The following is a 15,705-nucleotide window of genomic DNA, read 5'->3' on the forward strand; positions in this document are numbered from 1 at the left end:
GATGGCACTGGCAGGTAGGGCTCAGATAAACGCCATGGCATTCACAAAGATGGCCCCACATCCTCGAAAGCTTGGAGTCACTGCATTTATGGTAGTTTGATCATGTCTGCTATAGATATGAACTAGTCCTCTAAGAAGGTTTCTAACTCAGTTGCCCTCAGGGAACCTGGGCTGTAATATCCACAAACTGCAGTTAAAGGCACAGCTCTCTGCTTGTGCCCTTACATAAAAAAGTTCCAAGATACCATAGGTAAGTAGTGAACAATCTTAATTAATTCTGTTGAGGCAAGATTGATCAACATTTTCACCAATTACGCAGTTGTGTATGGAGCATTACGCAGATATACTTGTCATAACACTTGTTATGAGAGGCCATCTTTAAAGCAACCACATCTTGATCAAAGCTCTACAAAGTACATGTTCTTCCTGTTTGATGGTAGCAGCATTCTTCAATCCATCTGCATATGTAGACAGGTGCACCGCCCGCAAAATTAGCAAGATGTTTATGCGAAACCATGCTTGAAGATGTCACTAGGAGTTTAAATTCGTTGTGAGGGCCATAGTTGCTTGTAGGGCAATATGATGCCAATCATTGATGCCATATCAGTACAAGTTGGTCTGCAAAACAATACAGGGCACTGCTCATCAATTACTTACCAATTACTTAATCATAGTCAAAGCAACTGAAAAAATCATATCTTAGATTAATTTACAGAATAGATGGACATACCAGCGGACACAGTTTTGGCCACATGAAGGACAGCTTTGCAAGTAGTCGATTTGTGTGAGTAGTACCACACCTTCTTTTCACAAATCATGCATACATGTTTAAATGTAGGTCTTGATGTGTATAAGTGGACAGCAGAATTGAATCTTGCGACTTTATTTGGTGGCTCATCTTCATCTTGACAAGCTGTATTATGAGTAGCAGGTTTCCAACTCTTTTCATGTGGTTAAATGAATGCCAGGACAACATTGACTGAGGAAATCATCACCACTTAGTCAGCTTAAACCAATAAACTAGAGTGAATACATGCATGATTTGTCCATTTTATAAATGAGGGCAAGACTAATGGTTAATGCCTTGCTGGATTGAAATTTAGTTATTTTTCAAACTGAATACAAACATCTTGATCAGTAGCCCCCACTACTGGTTAGTAAAGATTACAACGTATGCATCCCTTTCATCTTATTGATGATTATTAATTATGTACATAAATTACATAATAATTATTTTATAGAATAATTATAAGTCTCGTTATCTCACCTTAAATGCTTGAGTGGTAAAGTATTGCAAGTCTAAAAAAGTACTCACTCACCTCACTATGTTTTCTCCTACCAAGCTCAATTTTGCTGTTGGTCAGTCTCTGATAGCATGTTCTGTGAATCTGGTAGCCCTTGCAGACAAGTTGAAGGCTTACACCATAGGAAACAGGCCTTTCAGGCTCTTTAAAAAGTGTTTTTTCCAGCTTTCTAAACAGTGACTAAGTGTTTGACCTGTGTGCTTAGTCATTGTTTATTAAATTAAATTAATTTCTTGAGAACCATGTATGTTGGCTACACAAAGTCATGTGAAAGTTCAAACCATGAATGCACTTATCTTGTATCTTATTATTTTCTATGTTTTATCAGTGTCAGATTATAAAACATAATTATAGTGTTTTGAATTTTTTTTTGTAAAATAAAGCTATTAAACCATACAATTATATACACATGTACATATACGGATATACAAGTACATGTATATAGTTTACACGTGAGTGTAACAATCATAGGATATGGAATGTTCGAAAATAAATAAAAGATGAATTTTAACTTTCTAAACACACTTTCTAACTTTCTAAACTTTTGACATTCTAAATCACAGCAAAGTAATTATGATAAAAGCTGCAAATCTGATGCTTCTATGAAAGGAGTCTTATTTACAGGGGTGATAAATCCTAAAATATATTTTTTTATCAAATTTCTCATAGAAGTGGGAATGGCAGCCGCAGCAACTCTTTATTTTTGAATTCTCCATACCCAAATTAGTCTAAATCACTGCAGAAATTGCTACTGAAAGGGGTACCAACGGAACATCATTTCTAGAGCTCTTTTGCCTGCTCGGCCCATAGCCTATATGGAGTTATGGCCTATCGTAGTTCATAAAACATGTACGGTAATATAATTACCGTCTTTTGATTTTAATAGACATAATTATATATCGGGCTAGTATCGCAGAGAAATATTTCATTGAAAGCGTTCGGCCAAAACAGCGATTGCAGTTAAATCACTTCGCATAGCTGCTAATCGTGGCCACTCAACTGCGGACCGACATATCAAGCATCCGTAAGCGTAGAAGACTGGCAGCTAGCCCAATCTTAGTGAAAGCTTCGTGAAAATTTCTCCAAATTACGATCAAAAGTGTTCATCTCCAGTTTTTGTGTTTTCTCTTGTTATTAATCAATATATGGCGACTTCATCTTCAGACCAAGTAGAAGAAGAGGCCAGTGAACTGAAATTTCCAAAAGGTTGTTTCTTGTTTATTGATTAAGGACGTGTAAAGTATCACAGGCCCTTTGTGGCTTACATACGTTATGTTAATTTTTAGGTGTTGCCCTATACTTAGTAGGAATCAGTTTTGGTTTTGACTCTATGTCGGACATCTACTATCTTTTAATGGTTTGTGGCCTATTGCGAAGTCGATCACCCAAATTCAAAAGGTTCTGTACAAAGTAACCATTTCATGCCAAGTTCGTATCTACTGCGTAGTAAAACTTGTGCATGATTTATTATAAACAGATTTGTGTAGCTTTTGGTTTCAGTAGTATATGTTAGAAGCCTAAAAAGAATCCATTGTTTGTGTTAGCCTCTCATGAGAATTTGTTAGACTACTGAAAAATGTCCACTGTATACATGTTCCAAAGGTAGGTATGACTTGACATTAATTTCTACCCTATAATATAATATGTCGCTTGAGAGCAGTTTGCAGTATGTAGAAACAGAAAGCTGGCCTGAATTTTGAGCAAGGTTACTCTACAGTGGTTTTGCAGAGAAAAACAATTTTTTGCTTGGGCATTGGGTCCTGATCACAAAACTACATGGCGATTTGGGAGAAATTCAACATACAGTTGGAGTTGCTCAAACGAGTGGAGCAAAATCAAGACTGTCTATTTCTTGAGTAAATTAAGCAATGTTTTGCATACCTGGATGTGTAAGCTCAAGCTACCACCTTGCTGCTATGTACGCTCAGGAACATTTTGACAACATACTTATGCCCGGCACAACATTTGTCATGTTTTGATTTATAATATATTTTCACAAAACAATGCAGCCGATTAGGCATTTGAGTTTGAGGTTTATATAAACGATGAAATCATTTAGTGTAGTTCATGTTAGGCATTGAGGCTTCAACAAATATTATGACAAACATCTTAAATTTTCACAAAATAATTTGCTCTACACGCAAAGTAATTTTTAACAAGCGGTGTTTAAAGTTTGTCAGAAATGTGTGCCACATTCTTTCTTGAAAATGATGGCGAAGAGTGTAGTAAAATATAAAAGCTAAATATAGAAAAGCAAAAAATATTTAAGTTAAGTTTGTGTGTCTTCATCGATTATTTCTTTGTTGACTTGGTTTTTACATATATATATAACGGTATATTAGTTTTCACGTTTAGTTGTTTGCATTGTTATATTTAACACACTTATTTTAATACTACGTATTATTACACGCAAAAACTATTAAATGATTGCAAGTCTTCGAGCTGTGAAACGAGTTCAATTCTAGTAAGGGTATTCGTTTCGACCATTTTAATATGCAAACAGATTTTAACACAAATTCGCTTCGTAACTAGAAGTTTTATTGCACTGTTACAGTTGTGTACACCCTTATCGCAACTGTTGCTAAATTTATGTACCATTGCAACAAGTTTGTACTAAAGCATGTATTAGGTAGAAATTAGTTAATTTTACGTTTATATACACTTTTTAACAGGCTCAGTTAGCGTCATAGCTCAGTGAAAATAGAGAGTTGGGCGCCCTATAGCCATACCTGTTGTTAAAGTGAGTGATGCATTCTTTTCGACCTTTTAACAGATGTATTAAGGTAGTTTGTAGTAGGACAATAATAGCTGTTAACCTTTTTCAATTTTATTTATTACAAATTCAATTAAAACTAGTTAAAATAGAGTAAACCAATCAGTGGGATGCCGCTGATTGCTATTTATGAGAAGTAGGCCTAAATTGGATAGAATTATTTTTAGACCAGGTGAATCCTACTCTTAGTACTACTTCTTCCTTTTTAATTAAAGTGTATTGGAATAATTTGTTATAGGCTTTGCTGTAGCTCTTGAATCCAGTTCAGATTAATTTTTGTTTATTACTAAAAATATAAAGGATTATTTGAACAATTATCCAAGCCAGTTTTCTGCCTTTGAGCATGTTGGAAGACAGATTTTTTTTGAAAACATCGGATTTTTTTGACTCAAATCAATTTTTGTGATTTTTTGATAAAATTAAATTTTTGCTCATGCAAATTCTCTGTATTTTATTGCACATCAGAATGCTGATGAACCCATTTTTCTATATTATTGACATACGAGTTTTAGTTTGACAAATTCTCATATTTTTTGCGTTCAACAGCCATATAAAAATGTAGTGTGCAAACTACAAACTGCAAACTATGTAAGTTAGTTAAGTAGAGCTACTAGCAGCTTCACTCAAAATAAGAAGGAAACGTAAAGACGTAAAAAGCAAAGTGAAAAATTTGAGCACTTTCCTCCTTGGTGTGATTGATGGAGTTCTTACTGTAGGAAGTTGCAAGCATGCTGCATGTGACACTTTGACTGTATTTGCTTACAGAATTTGAGAATGCGGAGACATTACTCGTCTCTGAGGTGAATATGCTGCTAGAGCACAGGTATGTATTTTTTATCAAGTTTCAGGGGCCACGCAGCCGTTTATATGCCTATGTGGGCAAGTCTCTGGATATGTTTCCAAGTGGTTATGTATAATGTCAGTGTATATCTCTGTGTGCATGTCTACTCGTACACCCGCATGTACTGTACATTGTATATATATAATGTATATACATTGTATATATATATATATACTGCAAAACCTCTATTTGAGCCCCATGGTGCTGTATTTTTCAGCCCTTTCACTATAGTGGCGCTTTATTAGAGGTGACATTCAAATGAAGGCTATTTTTGCGACTAGCTCGTCAAAATTTTAAGATGATAAATTTAATCGGTTTTTTGCGAAGTGATGGTAATGTCGTCTATATCTTGCTCTCTCTTTCGGGCGGAGTGACATTAATGTCGTCGGCCTCAGAATTTTTGCTAGGCGGTTTTTTATATACGTTGAGGTTCCAGACAGAGTTAAACAAGGAATTACTTTAAAGGTTGACTTGCAACAAAATTCACATTACAGGTATTTGGTATCAAAAGGTTCACCATGTCTTACTCTGCTATGTTGTAGGTGCAAAATATGTGGAAATGTGATTACAAGCTCTTAAAAGCTCAAAAATGACCAGTTAATCGCAGCCAATACAAAAACGCCGTAGTTTGGAATCCATTTTCAAAACGGCTCAAATGGGACGTAGTTGAACAAGATAGCTTCTGTTTACACTTTCGTGCAACCTCATTTGTCGAAATATTTTCGATGAATGAGGCTAAAATATTGCGCCTCATACGACGATTTCGACGATACAATTAAGTTTTTACTTATCGCGATGGAAAAATGAAAAAAACTTTCCAAAGTAGAAAACGTATTTCGATACATGACAACAATGACTGCTATCACCTCGCAAGAAGTTACTGAAGAGTATTCTCAACAATTATTTAAATGTTTTAAAGTTTTCAGGTCATGTTGTAAACCAGCTAATGGACGAATCTGAAGACAATGGGTTGGATTTATACCTTAGTGACTTCGAATCAGAGTGTAGTTATAGGGATTCTGAGGATCGATCTTTTCAGGCAGACCGTCACTAAAACCATAGCAGCTACAGCAATAACAACGAAAGAATTCGGTGTTTTGATGTAATCTAGTCGTTATTGTGTCATTATACCATTTTGTGGATAATTTACTGCTGATCAGTTTCTATCATGTGTTTTTAAAAGTTAAACATAATGAATGTCAAAGTGGTGGTCTATTAGAGATGACGTTCAATTAAAGGTGGTGCTCAAATGGATGTTTGCAGTATACATATATATACATATATATATATATATATATATATATATATATATATATATATATATATATATATATATATATATATATATATATATATATATATATATATATATATCTGTATATATATATATGTATATATATATATATGTATATATATATGTATATATATGTATATATATATGTATATATATGTATATATATATGTATATATATATATACAGATATATACAGATATATTCAGATATATACAGATACCTCTGCTGTATACTGTAATACCGCTAATGTATACGGTGGTACCTCTATTGTAAACAGTGGTACTTCTACTGTATGCAATGGTACCCCTACCGTATACAATGGTACCTTTACTGTATACATTGTGTACTGTATAGTTAGATGAGTTGTACCCATGGGAAGCAAATGGGCCAAAACCTGAAACGAACAAAAAGGAAAAAGTAAGAAGGGCCTTTTATATCTAGAAATAGTTTTTGTAAGTTGAAGCGAGATTTCTACCCACAGACGTTTCATAACTTGAAAATTTTGTATGTAGAGTATTTCGTAAGTAGAGGTTCTCCTGACATTGCTATTGAAATTTTTGGCCTTCATAATGAGGTTATATACAGCTCAGAGGTAGTGGCAATCTTACAGACAAAAGCAGAATGAAGAGGCTGAGGAAGAGCAAGAGCTCTCCAAAGTCTTTATGAAGACCCTAAACTATGCCCAGAGGTTCAGCAAGTACAAGAACAGGGAGACTATATCTGCCATCAGGGTGTAGGTGGCTCTATTTATCATCTCAATAATGTACTGTGGTCTTACAGAGCTGAACAAAATAGTTGGGTAAAACTGTCAAACTCTTTCACAACCGCGAGCCACGTATTATGGCTTAGCAAAGCGTTTGGGTATAGCGTTTGTTGCACCAATACTTATTAAAACCGCATGGTGCGGTTTTAATAAGTATTGTGATCAGAGTTTCTGATTAGTGAGTAGTTATTAATTAGCTTATCGTATTTCTACTTAAATAAAAGAAAACGATTATCTGCATGCGTTGACCAATAGAAAACAGGTTTACGAACCATCCTGAGCATAGTTTCGCTTTGCAACACCTTAATTTTTTTATCGCAATTTGTTCTTAGCAATAACCAGTTGTCAGACGCATTACAGCTGTGAAGGTTTCACTAATTCTAGGTCCATGGACTTTAGGTGGTCTTTAGTGAACATTACTACTACTACTGAGCGTAATTAGTTTACTTTTTGCTGTAATAATAATGCCATGAGCTGTAGCAATATGGATAATTCGTTCGATTCAGACACGCTCACGGTCGTAGATAAAATGATCGAAAGAGTGTCCAAGCTCATTCTGCAACACATTTGTGGTATTTTGATGGCATCAGCTGATGTAGAATTTTATGCTGATTGATTTGGTATCAAATGTTTTTATAGACCGTGTGGTTCAAAAATTATGACAATTTATACTCGCTCTTGTCAAATATAAAGTTTAACCGAATATGTTACTCCCGGTATTATTATTTATTATTATGTTATTACCGGTAGAATTATTTCTCGTTGAAGAAATTAGTCTGGTATTGAAAGAGTCAAAGGTAAACTGGCATAAAATCTTAGTAGATTTTATCAAAAAGTATCGGTATTTCTAGATTCTTTGTGGTTGTTTTTGTCTATTGAGATGATCTGACTGCCAGGATGTTTCAAGATTAGGATTGACAAAACTTGATTGTTGTTAAAACGCTCAATTCAAGTGACTGCAGGATTATATTCATCTAGCGATTATATCCATCTGTCATTGCAAAGAGACCAACAGAATAGAGACTCGTAACTCTGCATTTTGAACTCAATAGCCGATATCAACTACACAGCCAGACAAAATAGTTGGTATGCAATTGTTCATTAGGCTTATTCAGACCAAATCGCTTATACCAACGTATTTGGTGTCTCCCATCCAGATACTATGGGTATTTATATATCAATAGAATGTTTAGACGCTAAGGAATACAGCTGGTCTTCTCCGATGGTAACAAACCAATTTCAGCATTTGACAGTTGTTTTCGTAAGCTCAGTACTCTGTCCTTCTCTATTTTTAGCCTCCTGCAGAAGAGGTTTCACAAGTTTGAGTTGGCGGCCATTGCTAATCTTGCCCCAGAAACAGCAGAAGAGGCCAAGACTCTCATTCCGAGGTTAATCATTATTTATTGTCTGCCCTTTCTATTCCTCCATTTTGTATGCTCTGTAATTGTTCCTTATCTCATCTTTCATGCAAATAATTAAAGCTGGCTTTGATTAATTTCCTGTACTAGCTATAAGCTAGCAAGTGGACGGACAACCCTTTAACAGTTTGACCACACCAACTTGATAAGTTTGGAGTTACCTTCCCTTGTAGACTCTAGGAAACTCCAGATAAAATTGTTTGTACAGTGTTTCTAGTTGTTTATTGTTTAATGGCATTGAATATTGCTAGAAACTTGTTACAAACAAAGACAACAACTTTTACCCATTGTTCTTGTGTAAAAGAAAGTAAGATTATTTTTGCTTCTTTTAACCTTTTCAGTCCTAATTCCAAAATATACGAGAAGTTGTTTTTTCCTGGGCTGAATCCCCTGGGTTATTCCATAAGATTTACTTTTTAAGCGATTTGTGCAAAAGCCGTTTGCTATATCATAATTCTTTTGCAATATTCCGAAAGTACACATTCTAAACATTGACTACTAGGTTGCTATAGGTTGAAACTAGTAAAACAGGCCAATAAGGCTTTTTCTCTGAAGTTATTAGAAAAGTCAATCATATCAGCAAAATTTGAGTATCTTTTTGTAGCAGTATCATTATAATTTCCATATTACATCCCAACTCTACCACTTTATCACTAGCTCTAGATAAGTCTCAAGAGCAGATGTGATTATAAGGTTTACTTACAGGTAAGTACTAGACTTTGAATAAAGGCTGAGCAAGCCATGAAATAATAACGATAGATTCTACTATCTGGCTGAGTATGAAAGCTGTGATAGTAGTTTTTTACGAGTTGAGTAAAACTTTAATTTTACTAATATTTTTTTTTGATTTTGAAGCAGCTTTACTACTTACTGTTAGAATTAATAAAAAATTAAAACAATAATACTTATTATTGTTGTATTATTAATAATTATTCAATAGCTGAATACAATCAGAAATTTACCGACCATGTTTTACATAATCACGTGTAGTGCATGGATCTTCTTAATTTCTTTCACTGCTCATGGTAACAAATGTGCCTACAACCTAAACTTATAGCTTGTCAGGTTGGGTTGGCTTTTGTTAGTCCATTTTTTAATCATTTAGCGATTTGAAGCGTTTATTTATTATGCTTGTAAAAAGTTTCTTTGCTTGTACGTAAATAAATTATCTTGATATAGAGATGTATTGTAGCTTGAGATGTCTTCTTCTTTAATAAAAAACAGAATTAAGATAAAATTAATAGAAAAGGGGATACAAGCATTTTAGTAACACTGGGTCCATCATTAACGAGCAGCCAATCGATTAATTGGGCCTGGATGCACACAATAGTTATTTATTGGGTCAATTCTTCCAATGTGTATACCCAGCTAGGCTGCCATCTTGGTTTTTCTCACCAAAACATTGAGCTATTATGCCATTGGTTAGTTATTTAAACGTTGTTGTCTTCTATTATATTACCAGTGCCTATTTCCTTTCTTCTGCAACTATTATTATCACCGTAGGCTGTTTAAATTTGTTGCAAGCTAATTTACATTAAAAATAAAACAAATTAAAAATAAAACTAATGTAAAAGTATTTATACAGCAGCTATATATCTCCAACAGCGGGAATAATCCTCTCGGGGAACAGATGCGTTATAGTAATTTTATGTTATACGATCGGTAAATTACATGTAAATTACCTAATCCTTTCCAAGATCTTCCCAAATTCAACTGTTTAGTCATTCATAAATAAATAAACTAATAAATAAACTATTAATAATAATAAACTAGACTCAACCTTTTATTTTATCGCCAACATTTCTTCTTTTTATTACTTTCAGTCAGTTTGGGATCCATGATTGTCGTAATTTTACAATAAGTTAATTTAACGTAAAATTATCATAACCATGAACCCTAACCAAGTGTAAGCGATAAGAAGAAGAGAAAACTTGCCTATACAAACCAGCAATACTACAGTTACTGTACAATCAGCAAATTAAGAGGTAAAGTTTAGTTTGTTTATTTTGAATCGCAAAAGGATGAGTTTGAGATTATCTTGGAACAGATTAAATGATTTACATGTATCTTACTGTTCTTATCATGTATCTTACTGTTCGTATAACATAAAATCTCTATAAGGCTCTTGGAACAGATTATTTATGTTGTAGGAGCGGCTACTGTATATATAGATTACTATAGTGAGGGGCGTGCTCACCTTCATGTTTATACTCATAGACACCTATATATTATTACTGTCAAACGAAGTGTTCACCTACATGTCTATATTCATATATCATTACTGTCCAGTGAGATGCTCACTTCCATGTTTATATTTTATAGCCTTGAGGAACGATTTCTTGACGAGGACCTGCAGCCGATATTGGATGATATAAAGAGCAAGAGAAGCTTCCAGTACTGACCATCTCTGTTGACAGATGTGTTGTTTTGTATATAGACTTGTAGATATTATTTGTCATTCATATAATTTGGCAGAGATTCTGCTACCAAATACAAGTGGCTCCCCTTTGAAGTCATCTTCTCATGCCTGTCTTTTATTCCTTACCATATAAAAGTGTGTTCGTTTGTCCATAACCAAGTTTTGAGGTTAGGAAAAAAGACTTCTTTCAATGGTGTTCGAAATTGCAAATCTTTGCATGGTAGATTGACACTCTTCCACCTTTGCCAGTAAAGCATAAAACTTAACAAGATAGCCTATTTAGTTGACGTAACTCTTCATCAACTGGCAGGTAGTTCACAATGCTACTTTCTTTGTATGTTTATGACACAGCCAGCCAGTTAAAGCAATACAGTGTGCCATCGCCATATGATTTTAATTCGTTCCTTGGTTGGCATCGTATAGCGAAAATGTCGTATAAAGGGAAATAAAAACCTATAGTAATTTTATAATGCAAACATTCCCTGGTAAAAATTATCAATCAAAAGTCTATATAAGTACATGTTAAAAACTAGTGATAAAAGAGTATGTTAACCTTAGTAACTATGGTTACCTGCAGTAACTTTAGTGTAATTAGTGTATTTAGTGGTTATGATCTGTAATAAAATGTAACATAATGTAATATGTGCAGGATGTATCTTAGGGAGTTCTTACCTTCGATACAGACGTCTAACGCAAACTATGGATTTCACTTAAATAATTTTATATTACTAAATGCACACCTGAAGCTAAGTTCTAGTATGGATTTTCAACTGATTCACTGAACTAAAGTTTTATCACCTCCAGCTCCAGGTTTCCAGCTCCTTTTCGCTATAACTTTTAATCGACCTCAACACCTTTTTCAACCTAATTCGACAAGAAAGCCCAAGCGATGCTGTTGTCGTAATGAAGTGGATTTTTGTTAGCAGAATAAGATACTGTAAGTTGTCTGATCCCTAACCGTCTGTTCGACGAGATTGCAACTCCAACTTTGCTGCTAGTTTTGAAGGGAAGATAATACCACTTTTCACACGAAGACCAAACTGAGAGAAATTGGTCATCGTATTTCTCAAACGTTGTGAAAAGGTTTTTAGCGAACAGCTTATCAGCATTTTTGTTATTTCGACATAGTAAGCACACCGACAGACAAACCAAGTTTGAACATCGAGCAAAATTTTTGTTGAATTCGTATGGCGAAGACAAAAAACCATTGTGTTCCACTTTGTAAGGTGAAAAATATTGTATAACAGGGACATTGTAACCCGAAGGAGCAACGTTCTAGAAGCTGGGGGTAGCAGTACCATTCAATGCCATATGATAACAACTACATGTAGCTGAATGCCTGGCGTTGCACAGGTAATGAATTAATTACCTAATGAACTTGAGTAACTTAAACTAGTATCTTAAGCTAGTCTAAATCTTTACTATAATAAGAGCCACGTATGAAGCCAGCTGAATAATCATAATCATACAATCACACATAAGTTCAAACGTGCTAGTAATAACAGGCAGTATTCTCCCAGACACTTCAAAAATGGGTATTGTAACTCATGTAATGAGTATGACCACAATTGTGCTATTGCCTAGTAATGCAGTCGCTTGGTCTAATAGTTTAGCGCTGCCTGTTTCCAGACCCGCATGTTCCGAGTTCAATTCTGAGTTTCAGTGTGAAATAGATTTTTTATTTCTAGATTTTAATCGCTATAACTGGACATACAAATAACAGACAAGCAACAGACAAACAGACTAATATGTATAGATTAATCTGAATGCATATATTATGTGGTTTTGTTTGATTTGATTTATTGTTTCGTGCAATGTTAGAGAAACATTGTATCTGGCATGACAGGTTGTGACGACTGACAATTTGATGGCGTGCCAAAGACTGTAGAGTAGAGAAAAGAAAGAAAACCATGTTTAATTATTACATACAAACATACAATACACACATATTTGCAATTATATACATTCCTTTATTCATATCGATCATTATTGCTAATAAAATGACCAAGCATGTGTTCTAAGCGATATTTCCTTTTCTTTATTTTGCTTGTATTAGTCAAGGGGTGAGTATAGCACTTCAGTGAGTGTCCCCATGCTATTTTAGTGAGTGTGACAAGGCTACATCAGTTCATGTAATTCAGTGTATACAAGTTAATCATATTTAAGCCCGTGCATGTGATCCACAGTGGCTTAAATATTTTACATGGGCATTATGCATATACATAGGTCTATTGATAGGGCATAATATATACATGTATATGCAGGTCTATTGTTAGGGCATAATATATACATGTATATGCAGGTCTATTGTTAGGGCATAATATATACATGTATATGCAGGTATATTGATAGGGCATAATATATACATGTATATGCAGGTCTATTGATAGGGCATAATATATACATGTATAGGCAGGTATATTGTTAGGGCATAATAGAGATATGCAGGTACTTCGTTAAAACATAATAGATATACTCAGGTACACTGTTAGGACATAATAGAGATACTCAGGTACACTGTTAGGACATAATAGAGATACTCAGGTACACTGTTAGGACATAATAGAGATACTCAGGTACACTGTTAGGACATAATAGATATACTCAGGTACACTGTTAGGACATAGTAAAGATACTCAGGTACACTGTTAGGACATAATAGAGATACTCAGGTACACTGTTAGCACATAATAGAGATACTCAGGTACACTGTTAGGACATAATAGAGATACTCAGGTACACTGTTGTGGTATAATAGAGATACTCAGATACACTGTTAGGACATAATAGAAATACTCAAGTATGCTGTTAGGACATAATAGAGATACTCAGGTACACTGTTAGGACATAATAGATATACTCAGGTACACTGTTAGGACATAATAGATATACTCAGGTACACTGTTAGCATTTAATAGAGATACTCAGGTACACTGTTAGGACATAATAGAGATACTCAGGTACACTGTTAGGGCATAGTAAAGATGCGCAAGTACATTGTTCTGGTATAGTAAGATACTGCACTAGAATGCTTAGCCAACAATCCTTTAGCGTATACAGTGTTTACTCTGAATTTGTGACAAGTAGTGATGAAAACTATTATTTCTAACACCCGATCTGTAAACAACAAAATAGGTTCACTGTTGGCATTATAACTTTTATGTAGACGAACATTTTACGATTAAAGGCATCGTCTCTGATTTTGAAACTTGCTTTCTTCTATTTTCTTAAGCCAGGATGTTGTTTTTAGAGACTGTCTTTAGTGATCTGCCCTTGGCAACTCAATGCAGCTTAGCTTTTACTTTAGGCTCTATTATTGAAGTTTGTTATCTCATAGCTGTTACAAAAGATTACCAGCGCAGGAACAGAATGTGTAATTAGGAATTAAAATCTCTGTACCAATAATAAAGATGGCAAACAACAATATAAAATATGTACATATATCATTTATATCTTGAAACACATACATGGATACCACATGTTTATGGATATGATTGGTCTTAGTTCAGCCAGCTTATCTGGCATAACCCTCCTTGGTATAAAACTTCAGAAACAAAGTGGTTCAATTAAATCAATTAAATGTGTTTTACAGGATTCCAAGAAGTCCTGAATATGAAGGTGAGAATAGACAAGATAGTGTTGCAGATTGTTACTAAAGTGTCATTTCATATTCATCAAAACCACAGCCATTGTTCGCAAGTGTTTTGTCACAAATGACATGGTACAATATGTCTTCACTATTTAACCTTTATTTTGGGTCATACTTAATCAAGGGATCTTGAAATGACATCAATGCCAAATATTCTTTAGTAAAATAACCTCTGACATGAGACAATCATTGAAATGAAACATGGTAAAGTTTGTAGACAAGTTTTATTACATGTACTTGGCAAAAGGCTAAGAGCTTACGTTGATGATTTTCATTCCGTAAGGTATACAGACGCATTAATTCTGTTTATGCTATGACTGATTCATAATCTATCTACTTGATTCTGATCAAGTTGTTAAAACGAGATGGCATTTTTGCAAATCGCATTTTAACGAAAAGCTTTTATAAGTAATATGCAGAAATCATAACCAGACGTGAATTTAAATTTTGCACTTGCAGGTTTCGTAGAGTTGATTAACATTTCTTCTGCTCAAATAAATGTAAGCACCAACTATGGAAACAAGCACCTGCTGAATGATGACAGTCACCTGACAGAGTGGACATTAAGTGACGAGCTTAATCAGTGGATTATTTTAGAGTTTGACACATGCTACTCATTTCTGTCAATTGTTTTCTTAGCAGGAGACAATGAAGGTATGATAAGTTAATGTACCTCAGCGCGAGATGGAGAAATGTAAGGTAAAAAGAAGTAAGGCTTTTTAGTTGTAAATTGAAGATAGTTTGATACTAGCAACAAAAAAGATGATTGACAGCTGTCAGAAAAACGACATACTGTGCCAAAAAGTATCTGTTAACTAACCATTATCATACAGTCTATCTGTCTAATAACTATTATCATACAGTCTCGATGTCTAATAACTACTATCGTACAGTCTATCTGTCTAATAACTACTATCATACAGTCTCTCAGTCTAATAACTACATGTACTATTATACATTCTCTCTGTCTAATGACTACTATCGTACAGTCTATCCGTCTAATAACTACTATCGTACAGTCTCTGTGTCTACTAACTACTACAATACATTCTCTCTGTTTTATAACTATTATCATATGAATACTATTTTATCATACTAATCTGTATAATAAATATTACTATTCATGTATTCTTTTTATTATAACGGTTTTTTAACACTTGTTAGTTCTTTTACAGCCAACTGGCAAATATACGAGGATTTTTATATCCTGGCGTCTATCAGCAAGGGATTTAGAGAGTTTCCTA

At 34.3% G+C, this 15,705-nt stretch overlaps 1 protein-coding gene across 1 annotated transcript; it reads left to right on the forward strand.

Annotated features, from left to right (window-relative positions):
* The first annotated feature begins 2,348 nt into the window (after positions 1 to 2,348).
* LOC137408321 (DNA-directed RNA polymerase II subunit RPB4-like) lies at positions 2,349 to 10,905 on the forward strand. The gene is made up of 5 exons (XM_068094809.1): positions 2,349 to 2,510; positions 4,843 to 4,900; positions 6,823 to 6,945; positions 8,271 to 8,363; positions 10,716 to 10,905. Exons 1-5 carry the CDS (start codon positions 2,450 to 2,452, stop codon positions 10,792 to 10,794), a joined length of 414 nt encoding a protein of 137 aa, XP_067950910.1. The 5' UTR covers positions 2,349 to 2,449; the 3' UTR covers positions 10,795 to 10,905.
* The last annotated feature ends 4,800 nt before the right edge of the window (positions 10,906 to 15,705 follow it).

Source organism: Watersipora subatra, chromosome 11 (genome assembly GCF_963576615.1).
Source record: "Watersipora subatra chromosome 11, tzWatSuba1.1, whole genome shotgun sequence".
Classification (NCBI taxonomy): domain Eukaryota; kingdom Metazoa; phylum Bryozoa; class Gymnolaemata; order Cheilostomatida; family Watersiporidae; genus Watersipora; species Watersipora subatra.

Excerpts from the sequence above, each read along its gene's own strand:
- LOC137408321 (XM_068094809.1), top strand. The coding sequence starts at position 2,450 with ATGGCGACTTCATCTTCAGACCAAGTAGAAGAAGAGGCCAGTGAACTG. Across the intron at positions 6,946-8,270 it reads ACTATATCTGCCATCAGGGT|CCTCCTGCAGAAGAGGTTTC; the intron begins GTAGGTGGCTCT and ends CTCTATTTTTAG. Across the intron at positions 8,364-10,715 it reads GCCAAGACTCTCATTCCGAG|CCTTGAGGAACGATTTCTTG; the intron begins GTTAATCATTAT and ends TATATTTTATAG.